The sequence below is a fragment of the Notolabrus celidotus genome, chromosome 6 (genome assembly GCF_009762535.1).
Source record: "Notolabrus celidotus isolate fNotCel1 chromosome 6, fNotCel1.pri, whole genome shotgun sequence".
NCBI classification, from domain to species: Eukaryota; Metazoa; Chordata; class Actinopteri; order Labriformes; family Labridae; genus Notolabrus; species Notolabrus celidotus.
Genome location: NC_048277.1, coordinates 9,502,116 through 9,516,118, shown reverse-complemented (window position 1 = coordinate 9,516,118; position 14,003 = coordinate 9,502,116). Strand labels below are relative to the sequence as shown.

The following is a 14,003-nucleotide window of genomic DNA, read 5'->3' as shown; positions in this document are numbered from 1 at the left end:
AACTCACACTGCAACCACATCAGATTAGTTCTTTTATTATTTATTCTCTGCAAGTAAAAATATCTTTTCAAAGTGCATTCGTACATGTTGAGTTGGCACAAAGTAGTCTTTGTCACTTCTGGACATTTTGACACAAATTCACCTGACACAACAGAACTCTACCTGTGATGTTTCCAGGACCTTGAGCAGCTCTGTTTTGAAATATTGACATCATAAACTTTGAATGACACTCAGGAAACCACAGATCCTCAAAAAATCTCCACAAATGTAAAGGACAGTGACATTCTCCAGGACACTAATCAGAGGAGCATGATGGTTCAGTCACCTAAAGACACAATCTTACGGAAAATAAAGAGGCGTTCAGACCGAAAGCAAAGCTAATTTTAGCCTCATGCAAGTTAAACCACTACATTGTTTGTTTGTATGCATTGGTTGAACATTTCTCCAAATGTTGACCTTTCCACAAACACTGGAATAACTACATCAGGATGAGGATTGTAAAGAGCCTGACTTCAGGATAACTTTTAATCACTTTGTTTATGAATGAAGTCTGGATCACGTCCATCCTCATGACTTCCCTTGTTTTTACGCTCCATGAAAACTTGCTTTGCTTTTTGTCTGACACACCCTCTAATTTATCACAGAGTATTTTTGATCTCAGCACAACACATGCTGGCTTTCTCAGTGAACAGCATCAGAGTTCACTACAGTAACGTCATCTCTACAAACCAGTGATCACCTTGTGTCTGGATGTTTCTAATTAAAGATCTGTAGATAATTCGTGTTATGCTGACATCATAAAATAATTATTTTGTGATTGCAAGAAAGCAAGGTCTGCGAAGCAGAGACCATCAAAGTACTTGATCATTATCCTTCAAGAGCTGAACCTATGTATGGAAGCTGAGAGCAGACGTTTTCATTAATGGTTTGAATCCTATTGCATTTTTCATATAACCCGTTCAAGGTGAGATATTCACGCCCCCGTAACGTCTCCCCTTCAATTTGAACATCTCAGAGGGGAAGAGGTGGGACCAAGTCGTCCTCAGAGGTAGAAACAGAGGCGTCACAGACGGGATCACTATGAGCTGACAGAGCAGGCAGAGCTGCACAGCGCAGGAAGGAACCAGAAGGTGATTATTTTCAGGGTAACTTTAGTCTTTTCTCACACATGCTCTCCTGAAAATACCTGGAAAATATCAGAACAGCCTGGCCCTGAAATTTCCAGAAGTTGGCGGGTGACGCAGAATCTGACTATAAGCAGACACGGTCACCCCATCCACTTACTCTGCTTTCCTGACTCTTCGCTCCTTCACACTCTTAACGACTCACTTGACTTCTTAAGGAAGTTTCACCACGGGGGCTGGTGGGAAAAAGTCTCGGTAAAGTTGGGGTGAGAATCTGAAAACTGCAGCTGTTTGCGTTTATGCATAGTGCTTGCCCTTCTTCATATGCAAACAGGTCCCCAGTATGTGACAGTGGGAGCTTCACATACACACAAACAACTGCTCCACCGGCATTACAGGGACACCGTGTCACGCCTCTGGTACTACTTATGATGCTGGCAAGGTGATAGGACGACTTGGTCTCACCATCACACCTCTGTGACATGTACACTGAAGGCATGGTGTTACTGAGGTGTAAATATACAGAAGCCTTGAAGAAGCAACATAAATAGGAATAAAGTCAGTTATTAAAACACTAAACAAACCTAAAGAGACGTTCTTTACATAAAGATATGTGGAGTAGCGGTATGACCTAGTGGTTGGACCTCATGCCTCCCTACAGAGGCTACAGTCCTCGAGGCAGGCAGCCCAGGTCTGACTCTACCATGTCCTATCCTCTCCTATAGAGACATTAAAGCCCTGAAGGAACTGTAAACAGATTTTTTATGATAATAAAAAAACAAAAAAAACACAACAGAAACCCTAGCTCTCAGCTTCCATACTCACGGTGTCTGTCGTCCTTATAAACACACTTTAACGCTCCTAGCATCGCTCAAACCAATCATTCTCAAATGCTGATTTTAGGAGAAACACAACATCAGTTATGGCATGACATCAACTTTTAAGACATGAGCATTAACCCAAAGTTGGCAGGTTCACAACCAAACAGATCCGGGTCAAAGCTAACACACTGCAGAAACACACAAACATCACTTCCCCATCGGAAGGTTTCACTGACGTGAGTGCTCAGGTCCTCAGAAATCCCCCTCTCTGCTCCTCCTTCAGTCACTCACACGTCCATAATGGCTTTATGTTTCCCTTGGCTTTATCAATAATAATAATGTGCTTCAGTTATTATTTGGAAAAAGTCCATCAAACATGAACCGTTCAAGAAGAACATTAATACAAGCTGGTTAAAAAAAAAAGGAAAGGCAACTGTTATTCAGTCCGCAGGATGAGAGACCCTCCAAAACAACGTAGGACCAGAGAAAACCCCAAAGATCATCCATTACTCACAACAAGGATGAACTCATCAACTTTGTGGAATGCTTTTTACACTTTTTTAAACTTTTACATTTACAACTTGTGACTCAGTCATTTTTTTTTAACAGCAGTTTCTCTTCTGAGCTGCAGAAAATCACTCATGACAACCCAAAAACCACGAGCAGCCTCGTCTGGAAATGAAAAACCCAAAAGTTCAGGGAATTTGTCGGGTAGTTTGAGTAGCTGTGTCCAAATAAAAACACAGAATATGAACATCAGAATTAACAAAAAACTCTGGGATAAAGGAACATAGTGAGAAAAAGGCATAAAAGGTATGAGAATGAATGAAATTCAACTCTGTAAACAAAAGCATGAAGACATCAGGCTACATGAACGCTCAGGAAGAATAATACCCTACATTTAAACCATAACATGGCCCTGATTAAAGAAAACACCCCACAGAGTGAGTTCAAAACATATAAGCATTAAAAAATACATTCATGTGAGCAAACAGTCAATAATATATCGTGACATCAAAATCTATATGGCCCTGTTCCCATGATTCAACGCATGTGTGCAAAAGCAGCAGAAAAACCTCGATGGTATGTGTTCAGTGAAAGATAGAACCAAAATGAAATGATAAGACTCAAACGTGAACTGTTAAAGAAACAATCAGACATTTCAGAAAGTTTGATTTACTTTAAATCAGTTACAGACGATCTAAATGAATCCCCTCTCGGATGCAGTTAACCATGAATCTCTCTTTTAAAGCTTAAACTGAGAGAAGCTTTTAGAACCTTTCTGCTGGTGAAGAATGAAACGTCGCGTTTGGATGAGGTATATTTTTTATGAATTAAACGTTGTCTTTTGACCTCCTGTGAGCTCAGGAGGCCGTCGTGTAAACTGGATGCTCCACCGAAAACTTTTTTTTTAAATAAAAGGACACAAGAACAGGAGAAGGTCTCCGATACTCCCTTAGCTGCTCAGATATAAACACTTATTTTCCTTTTTCTCTCATTTTTCAATAAAAGCCAGGTTTGTTTTTTTAATCACAAGAAGAGCAGATCTAAGTTTGCATTGATTATGGCACCCCCTTGTGGACAAAGGGTTAGATTGACCGTTTCGTCTTTGCTGCTCCCTGTTCTTGTGAGTGGTGTCTCCTCCTGTTGTCTCTAACAGATGTGTCACTCACTGTGGATCTTTACACAAAGTCTGTCACTGCAGTGTGCCCATTCATCTCTGAGTCTGACATCTGTTTTAAGGGTTAATAATAATTTAGAAAGCATCAATGTGTTTGCTTTTGTAGCTTGCAGAGACATCAGGATTTATTTCAGTCTGTTCCCTAACCAGTAAGAAACTCTATACGGAGCTTTAAGTTTAGTTCAAGCTCAGTTGACCCTACCCTAAATCTCAGCACTTCTTTCTTCATAAACAAGCTCTTGATGTTGAGCTGGCTGCATTTCTACATGACGCTGGATGTGTATCAGGCTTGTATTGCTTCTCCTTGCAGACATATTTATGTTACTGTAAGAAATCAAACTACTCAAAATGTCTGAGTGTGTCTTTAAAGCTATGAAATGATAAGACATTTTAAAAAAAACAAACAATAAGTCCACACGCAAACACCCTTAGTGATATTTCACACGGTGTACAAAGGTTCATTTGTTTTTACCGCAGTCCTCACCATGTCAGGATACACTTGACGGTTTTATGAAGAATGCATCAGAGGAAATATGATACAGAGTCATTTCCAGACTTTCTGTTTTGTGGGTGAGACTGCAGACTCAGGGTGGTCATTGAGAGCGGCATGTTACTCTGCCTGATGTTTTCTACTCGGTGTGAACTGAACAGGGTCAGCCTGTCTTAAACATCTGACCTTTAACTTCATCACACAACAAACCAGGATGTGTACATGGCAGAAAAAAAAAAGTAGTTCACTCAAGACTGTGAGATGACAAGGTGGTCTCCCTCCCTCACTGACTGAAGCAGACACCACAGTGTGTGTGTGCTCTGTATACCACAGTGTGTGTGTGGACTCTGGCCCTCACACAACACAGCGGGCCACATCTGGGGAAACTTACAGCAGAGTGATGGAAACGCTTCTTCTTCTACTGTATTCAGCTGGCAGGAGCTCCTGAGTGAAATGTTTCAGGGATATATCTTTATAATTCTCTGGACTCATGTGACATTTTTCCACATGGACATTTAGTTAGGATTTAACAGAGGCGGGTTCACATCCAGCTCTCTGTGCTGTTCAGAACTCTCCGGCTGACAATTTATCACCTTTAGAGTAATATTAAAATGAATATATCATAATATCTTGTATTTTATGGTCAGATCCAGACGGAATTTTGCGGCAGATCTCACAGATTTTAGCGGGGGAATAAATCACAAATCTCAACGTGGATATTGAAGTTTTGAGCTGGAAAAATATGGCTTTTTTTTTTAGGATGATACACTGATTTTAACTTTTTTAACTCAACAAAAGTACTAATATGTCTGCTTTCTTGAACAAAGACATCTAATAAACAGTATCCATGAAGGAACTGTGGAGCTGGAGCGCACTCGTCTGGACAAACTTTGTAATGACACCCTTTCAAAATCACCCTAGACATTGATTTCCTGCTTTAGTAGCAAAAAAAAATGTAATCTTTGCCCACATTGGAAAAACATGCACCGAAGTACTGATAAAACTTCAATACATTATTTACCAAAGATACATCTCTTCTTATTTTTTCATTATATAATGAATTATTGTCTCAATTTGTTGATTTGTAAACTTCTGAATTAAATTTTTATGAGCTGAAGCAGCTTTAAGAGATGAATGCTCTGCCATTGTGCTGGTTTCCATGAGTGAATGTTTCATGATGCACATCTTGGTTTATTTCAGCGTGGCGAGTTAAAGATGATGAAACTCAACAGCTCTACCTCTTCAGTCCACTCCCTGGTCTTTCTGGTCTCAGCTGGTGAGAAAATCTTTATGCTGTTTTGATCTTTTCAGTCGGTTCACGTTGAGAAAATGAAATGTCGGACACATAATTCACAATTATACTTTGGTCGTTTCAAAAATAGTGTGTTTACCTCATAGAGTGTGTGTAAGAAGTGGATGTAGCCTCTTGGTTTAAAAAGGGAAAACAATCCAAAGCTCCCTAAACCTGCATCCTCGTTAACGTCCAGCAAGGGGCGACTCCATTGATTACAAACTGTATAGCAGTCTGTAAGTAAAGGGTCCTCCTCCTTAGCTGATTTATTCTCTCAGTAAACATTTTCCTCATGAGCTTATGGTCTAGATCTCTAGTTGCAAGTGCCTTCAATACAGCATGATGTTAATTTAGTAAATGATGGTCCCATTTAGAGTCACACAGAGCAGGAAGCAGGGGAGGAGTCAGACAGGGGACAACTGGGATTGACGGATCAACCTGAAAAATGTTTTCTTCAACGTTTGTTAGTTCCTCTGAAGTTGGCTCTTAATTATTTCATTAGGTATTTTATGTTTGAAGCTTTTTTAAGGTAGCCAACGTTAGCATCCAAATCAGTACGATAGCTACGATGAATGTATGCAGTTAAAGATTTTGTATCTGCCAATCCCTCACTCCTCTCCAGCTCCATCCTCTCGTTCTTCTATGGTCAAGCTCCAAAAACTAAAGATGGCGACGTACTTTCATGACAATGGTCCATGGTTTCACAGAGCTACTTCAACTTCTTAAATACAGTCTATGATTACACTCTTCATTAGCTGCGTCCTCACATTCTAATTATATTTTGGGTTTTTCCTCTTAAGTGACCACCCTGGCCCTGAATAAACTCTGGACTTAAGTGAGACTACATTCAAAAGGAGACTTGGTGGTTGAGCTTTCTATCCTCTTGGAAGAATCCTGATTAGTCCAACCACCCTGAACCAAAATCAAAGGTCTTTTGTACCCAGGTAACCTCTCTTGTTGTAGCTTTTCTTTTTTTTCATGAATGGGATGAGCTAAAATCTTCACATTCAAACTTTTAAACAAATAAGCTGAAAAGAGCAAAGTATCAGAGTTAGAAATAGTTCAGTGAGCTGTTGGTAAGTTCAAGGAGGAGTAAGAATGGACCAAACTGACCAGTCAGAGGCACCGCATCAACGCTGTGACACCATCTAGTCCATCTACCATTCCACGGCCTCTGAAACCAAGGACCAAATCAAACTCCACGTACTGTGCTCCCTTCCTCACACTCCAGAGTCGGAGTACATGCCGTTGATCAGGTAGTCCACCTGCGTGTAGTCCTTCCTCCTGTAGCTCTCGTAGGCCTGCGTGACGAACACCCCCACCGTCACCAAGAAGAAGAGAAGACCAAAGAGCAGGACGGCTAGGAGAGACGATGTATCCACCAGCTGCTGGGTCAGAGCAGATCCAGCAACTTCTACTACGGCGACGTGCTGAGTTCCCCTCGTAACCTGCTCCTGCTTGGTTGGTGAGATGGTGGTGGGTCTGGGGGGTGTCTGGATTAGTGGTGTCCTTGTGGATTTGGTAGCTGATGATGATGGGGGAGACATCTTTACAGGCGTGGTTGTTGGTGTTGCTGCAGAGGTTTGTATTACTTTGGTTGCTGCTGTTGTTGTTGTTGTTGTTGTTGTTGTTGTTGTTGTTGTCGTTGTCGTTGTGGTTGTTGGTAAAGTTGTTGTGATGGTTGCAGAAGTGGTTGTTGGTGGTGAAGATGCCGTGGTTGCAGGAGGTGATACTTTTGTTGATGTTGTTAATGATGTCGTAGTTTTTGTTGTTGCATTTTGTGGTAACTGTGTAGTTGTTGTTTTCGTAGTTTTAGGTGGTGATGACGTTGTTGTTGTTGTTGTTGTTGTTGTTTTTGTTGTTGCTGTTGTTGCTGCTGCTTTTGTGGTTGGAGAGGGGGGAGATGATGTCAGTTTGTTTATTGTTGGAGGTGGTGTTGATGTTGTTGCAGTCTTTGTTGTGGTGCTGGATCCATTGTGAGCAGCCCTTGCAGGAGATCCCACTATGGTTGTAGGAACCTGTGCAGCAGGCTGAGTGTGGTTCTCTGGAGGTGGAAGCTCAGGTTTCAGGGTTGTCGGCTGTTGACTAGTTGCTGTGGTTGTGGATGAACGATTTTCTCCTGCTGGTTTGTGGACTGGAGTTAAGGCTGCTGAAGAACCATCTGAATCGTGGCCTACTGAGTTTGAATTGCTCTGTGGTGGTGGTATGGCCACCACAGGGGACCTGGCCCCTAAGGAACTGCCAGGAATATCATCACCTGTGGAAAAGGATTAAAAGCATAATGTAATCAGAACTCAGATCAAAGCCACATAACGAGTGCCTGAGTGAAGAGACATGACTGGCAAAATCTGACAATCTTTTTGGAAATCATGGACGCTACGTCCTCCACCCTAATGAGGAGAGGGACCACCTGGCTTGTTGTCAGTACACAGTTCAAAGCCAGCATCCCTGATGGTATGGGGATCATAAGTATCCATGGCTTGGCTAGCTTTCACATCTGGGAAGGCTCCATTAATGACAAACATTTAAATTAGCATATTTTATTCATAAAACGAGGAAATGTTTCAGTCTATTCAGTTGACATCTGATATGTAGATGTTGCATTATTCTCAATGTAGACTTTAAATGATTTATAAACCATCAGACTTTGGGTTTTTTTGTCAACATTGTACACAGTGTTGAAACATTTCTAGGGTTGGGGTTTGTATGTACTTAAACACCTGTAAAGATATTTCTGCTAACTTTTACATGAACAGTTACCTGGGGTGGGGGTGAGGAGGGGCGACAGGTCACCTGGATCTGGGTCCTTCCTTTGAGTTGATGTGGAGGAAGAGACAGTGAGGAAAAGGAGCAGGTAGAGGAGGTGAAGACACACCTGTGGACTCAGCTGGACCGTGGAGGGAAACAGGGACATGGCAGGCAGAGGGAGGGTGACACACATCCACACTTACATAGACACAGAGACAATCTACACACACACACATACACACACTCAGCACGAGGGGCGGCAGAGGTGGAATGAATGAAGTGAAGGTTGCATCAACTCTGCACCTGCATGAAACATCAAGGCAAACAGAGGGACACGGTCACGTTTCACATCTTCTACTCAAGCAGCAAAAAATGAAGCCCACATGGAAGTGTTATTAATTGCAGTTCATCGAGTGTCCGCTTGAGGCTGGATGCAGAAACACCGGAAACCACATACACACCAATTCAAAGAAGACGATCTTTGCAGCAGAAATAAACATGTTTACTGCCTGGTTCAAAAAATGGCTTTGGTCTGAAGAGCTAATTCCTCTATCGGCACACACTGTACGGGGAGAATTTTTTCTAACGCAACTATGGATTATGAGAAGCCCGCCTCTTTACCTCACACTACCTTGACAGCAGTTTGGTTGAGTTCAGCATTTCTAATATGGCTGCCACCGACGATTATCTTCAAAACAGTGCTTCAGAGACAGATGGTCAACGACACAGGTACTACGTCCATTATTTATACAGTCTATGCTCCTACCTTCAGTCAGCTGATGTGTGAAACACACTTGTGTTAGATAGTACTCCAATAATGAGCCGCTTGATGAAGTTAAAGCAATATCACACAAGAGTGAGCGCTGTTATACCAAACTTCAGCGTGGCAGTGATTCAGTCATAAATCAGGCATACTATATACAAAATACCAGCACAGTATTTTGTGTGATGCTGATTTAAGAATACGTTTTTTGTTAACAAACAGCAACAACAGCTTTTTTGGTTTCTTCAATCATTATTTAGCTTAACCTCATAACAAAACTAGTTCCACCACTCGACATGGGCTTGGACTGGTGTCAATGCAGAGCTGATATTTCCCTGCAACCAGATACTTTTGTTTTTTACTGACTAGGGAAGTCTGCATTGAGTTGACTAACACATATATCATTGTCACTCTCGCTGGCTGGCAGAATCACTTGTCTTAGAAAAACTATTACTGCTTTCTTTAATGTAGCCCTGCAATGCAGTTGCAACTTTTAACTCAGCCGCCTGGCTTACCTGGCTGTCCTATCCATAACTAAGCTGGGTAAAATATTCTGATTCTGATTGGTCAACACCTCACAACAACAGTAATTGATTCTCAGGTGTAAAAGTGACGCCAGGGAAAAAAACATATCCAACCAGTCATATCAGATCGATCCGTGGAAAGGAGTCAAGCTCATTTCACCTCTGCCTGTTGACACTGTGGCAAAAACGTTAGTTTCTGTTGACCATTACAACGTGAATTATAAAATAAGCAGGCTAATGTTAGAAACTTAACTGTAAATTGATATGATGAGTGTAATGTTAACTCGTCCTGCAATAGACAATGATAATGATACGTAAGAATGGAAGCGTTGCCGAACGTGGAATCAGTAGGACTATGCTTTTTGCATCCTAACGTCTCTAGTTCAAAGAACATGTCGTAATATCTCATGACCTTCTTTTCCTTAAACCAGAGAGAAGTGACATTATCAAGGGAACACTATCCCAACACTATGAAAAATGTCTTACAGCTCTCTGATACACTAAGTAACATTTTCTGGCTAAACATAGCTCGACTCCTCCCACTACTCTCTGCAGCTAAAACCCTGATCCATGCATTCATCACATCCAGAATAGACTATTGTAACAGCATTTTATGTGGATCATCATCCAACGTCCTTAATAAACTCCAGAACATTCAGAATTCAGCTGTCCGTCTACTCGTGTCACAAAAAGCTGAGTCTTATTTCCACTTGATCCTCTGGTGTTGAAAGCAAAGAAGTGAGACGTGAAAGATGCTGAGAGGGCAGGTTTGGCATTCAGACAGTTAAACTATAAAATAATAACAATATTACAATCTGGAGTACAGGTTGGCCGGGCTGTTTAAGTCTAAGTGTGCCCCATGTACGGAGGCTATAGATCTCGACACAGCGGTCACTTTGCTGTTTTTGCATTTCTTCACTTACTTTCTACTCTTCAGCTATCCTATCAATGTAGGCAAAAAATGCCCAAAAGCACAACGTAAAAAATATAATCATAATCTATACAACAAGATTAAAATACCATTTTGTGCTCAAATCTAAACAACCATAACTATTTGTCCCCCCACTTGTGAGATGATGTCTACGCCCCTGATCTAAAGATCTACAGAAGTCACATTACTGACAGGAGTTTTGTATCTCATGTGAGTTAATGTCATGAGGATGTTTTCTTTACACGTTTGCAACAGGTTTGCACAGAGACTTGCCCTGTATGTAAACACAGGATGCTCAAAGGTCAAAGGTCAGCACACATGTCTACGTGGAGAGAGGCAAGAACAGACCTGGAGCAGACACGCAGTCAGAAACAGTCAACCCTCAGGACCAAACTCTGTTAAAATCACAATGTTTAACGGCGACACTAAACAGTGTTAAAACAGACATCACTTTACAGAGGATGAATAACTGTGAAGAAACCTCACAGTGTGCCGATAACACAGAAACACCGTCAGAGATATCTGTCAGGATGTTTCCTCATACAAGTCTTCAGATAATTACTACAAAACTTTAACAAGCTAACACGGAAACCCTGAGACAAATATCTCAATAATAACACCTCAGACTGATAATAAAGGCTCTAACGAGCTGAGTGACGTTGAAGTGAACACGCTGGATTCAATAAGTGAAATAAAGACATTCCTTCATTCACAGAGGAGAGAGTAAACAGAGTTATAGCTTAGCGGAAGCTAACCAGGTGTTTTCCTCTCACGGTGTCACCAGTATGAGTTAATAATGCTACTAACTCACATAACTGTCACAAATGTGATGTGTAGGACTTACCAGCGGTGTGTTTAAGTTGATTAAATGAATCCACGAAGCACATACAGCTGAAGTCTGCAGGCTGAACTCTTCCTTTAACCAGGAGGGAACCTTCTTCTTCTGTGGTTTAAATCTGGCAGAGTCGAGTCACATTCGGTGTGTTTCCGCCCTCTGGAGGTCGCATTAAGATAAAACAAGCAACTGGGTAAAATGTTTTGTATTGTGCACACGAGAAAATAACTTGTGCACAATTTAATTATCTTGTGAGCATAAGTCATTATCTTGTGGGTACTAGTTATTTTCATGCGGGGACAAGCTATCTTGTCAGCACTATAACACTTTCTTGTGGGAACAAACAGGGGCATTGCCATGAATTCTGGGCCCCCTGAAAAGATATCTCAGTGGGACCCATTACCACAGCCAACCCTACAAAATATAACATTACTGCTATAATACTGGTATATTTGCATCAAAAAAATATATGCTTAAAACTATCCTGATTAACAGACTCAAATCTAAGCTACATATCAATATATGTTTTTTTTTTTACAATATCTCCAAATGTAACTGCACGATATTGACCTTCAGACTGTCCACCTCTTTAATCAAGATTATTTGAAGCTAAGCGATTTGTTGAACAACAAAACGGGGCATTATTTGGTATGAGCTAACCTCATGAAGTAAAATAATACTCAAAAACAGTTTACTTTCAATCAGATTCAGCCACACTTGATGTTATGAAAATATGACAATGACAAGCGTTTTTTATGCATAGACAGCTGCTTAAATCACACTAATAGCCCATTGTATATGCGTTTTTAACTTATTAATCATGCATCCACATTGATTGATCAAGGCTCACGGTCTGTTCTGCAGCCGCTGTCCACTCAGCCCCACAGGAGCTGCCTGCTGCGGACCGACAGCTGCGGACCAAATGTAAACAGAGACTCCCCTTCTTTCAAGAAAGAAATTCTGAATGTTTGTTTATTCCCACTATGACGCCCCTGGGAACAAATACTTTTTTTGAGCATTAGTTAATATCTTGTTGGAAGTAAGTTAATTCAAGTTCCAAAGTACCCCACAAATGTGACATATTTTCTACATGTTGTACAAGAATATGGCTGTTTGTATGTTCTCTCAAGATATTCAGAAATCTGAAAGATTTGCCCCCTGTTTTGCAGGTAAATGGTTTTTCTTCTAGATGTATTTTCTTGTGCCAACAAAAATAACTTACAGCAGAGAATCCTTTCCCACAGGTGCTACAGGACAGGAGTAAAGCTTTTCACCTGTATGTAGCTTCATGTGGACTTTCAGTGCCTTACTAGCTTTATTTTTCCCCCCACAAGAGTAAGGCCTCTCATCTGTGTGTTTTCATGTGGATTTTCAACCCCCTGATGCATTTAAGGCTTTTTCGCAGGTATGCGTCTCTTTCCCTGTATGGCCTCGCTGATGTGTCGGTAATCCTGACATACACACATGAGTTGTCACTGTTCTCCAAAGTTAGGATAAACTTCAAGTTGTCAGCCTCCTGCTCCAGTACAAATTTCTCCCAGTGCAGGTGCAGAGCTCCTCCTGTTCCTCTTTAATCTGTGGAGGCTCTGGGTCCTCTTGGTCCAGACTGGTGGTCGTCTACTGGATACAGCGCTGTTGAAAGAGAACCTCCTCCTCCTCCTTATAGACATGTTGCTGTGGGAGCTCTGCATATACAGACACATGCGTCTATCTAAAGAACAGCTCCACCAACATGGAAGAGGGCCATTGAGAAAAACATTTTGGAGGGGGGGCAAACAAAAACATTTTTTAAGATGCTCTCCCATCTTTACAGAATAGTTTTTTCAGTGTCACTAATCCTCTTCTGTAAAAATTGGAGGTCATGCAAACTAAAATTTTAAGACCTGACATTTTTCCCTGTTTTGGTTTAAAAGTCAGATGAGATGAGGAGGAGGAAACTAGTGGAATTATGTGTGGGAGTTCACATTAAAAGAAGAACTGAATATGGGTAAGAGAGCACAGGTTAGGGCAGGTGTTCACAAACTTTTTAGTCTGTGACCCCCAAAGTAACAGAGCCAGAGGCCCCCATAGTCCTGAGGTGGTTAAAATGTTGCTCACACCGTATGCAAGAACTAGTAGGTCAATCCAAAAAGCTGCATATTTCTTTGTCATTTAAAAAAGGGTAGAAGCAGCATCAGTTCCTCAGGGGTCATGTGGCAAATGTAGATGTTTGTGAGCTTCAGCCTTGGATTTGAGCTAGAAACAGATGGTGAAGAATATAAACAGGGAAAAAAACTAAAGGGGGAAAATAATATGTATAACAAATACATTTCCAGGCCCTAAATAAAATCAGATTCATATTGCTCTTTCACTTTCCTTATTTTCATTTTTATGTTTGTCATTGTTGTCGCTCTTTCTCTTTGTATATTTTCTTTTAAGTTTGTTTCTGCATGAGTATCAGACCCTATACTCACGGATGTGTTAAAAATGAATTGTTTATATAAAGAGGGTAGTCTTATACAAATTATAAGCAAACTCATACATGCTAATGCTGACATAATGTGACGTCTTTGATTTTTGTGTGTATTCTCTCTCTACTTTATGTCTTGAAAACTATTAAATAAAAACTATTTTAACCCTCCTATTATCCTTGGGGTCAAATGGACCCCATTCAATGTTTAACGTCTCTAAATTAATGACTAACATCATTTTTTTGGCTTCATATTTCACGACTTTTCCTAATTTAATTGGGACAATGACAGCTTAAAATTGAATTGGCTGTTTTAGCTGTGTATAAAATAAGACATATCAACATT

The 14,003-nt window shown here is 40.8% G+C and overlaps 1 protein-coding gene across 1 annotated transcript; it reads right to left on the bottom strand.

The window, feature by feature from the left end:
- Window positions 1–19: 19 nt before the first annotated feature.
- Window positions 20–11,346, bottom strand: wu:fa25f02 (cell wall protein DAN4). The gene is made up of 3 exons (XM_034685216.1): window positions 11,218–11,346; window positions 8,168–8,458; window positions 20–7,664 (listed from the first exon to the last, which is right to left on the bottom strand). Exons 2-3 carry the CDS (start codon window positions 8,346–8,348, stop codon window positions 6,628–6,630), a joined length of 1,218 nt encoding a protein of 405 aa, XP_034541107.1. The 5' UTR covers window positions 8,349–8,458; window positions 11,218–11,346; the 3' UTR covers window positions 20–6,627.
- Window positions 11,347–14,003: the final 2,657 nt, after the last annotated feature.

Excerpts from the sequence above, each read along its gene's own strand:
- wu:fa25f02 (XM_034685216.1), bottom strand. The coding sequence starts at position 8,348 with ATGTGTGTCACCCTCCCTCTGCCTGCCATGTCCCTGTTTCCCTCCACG. Across the intron at positions 7,665-8,167 it reads CCTCCTCACCCCCACCCCAG|GTGATGATATTCCTGGCAGT; the intron begins GTAACTGTTCAT and ends CCTTTTCCACAG.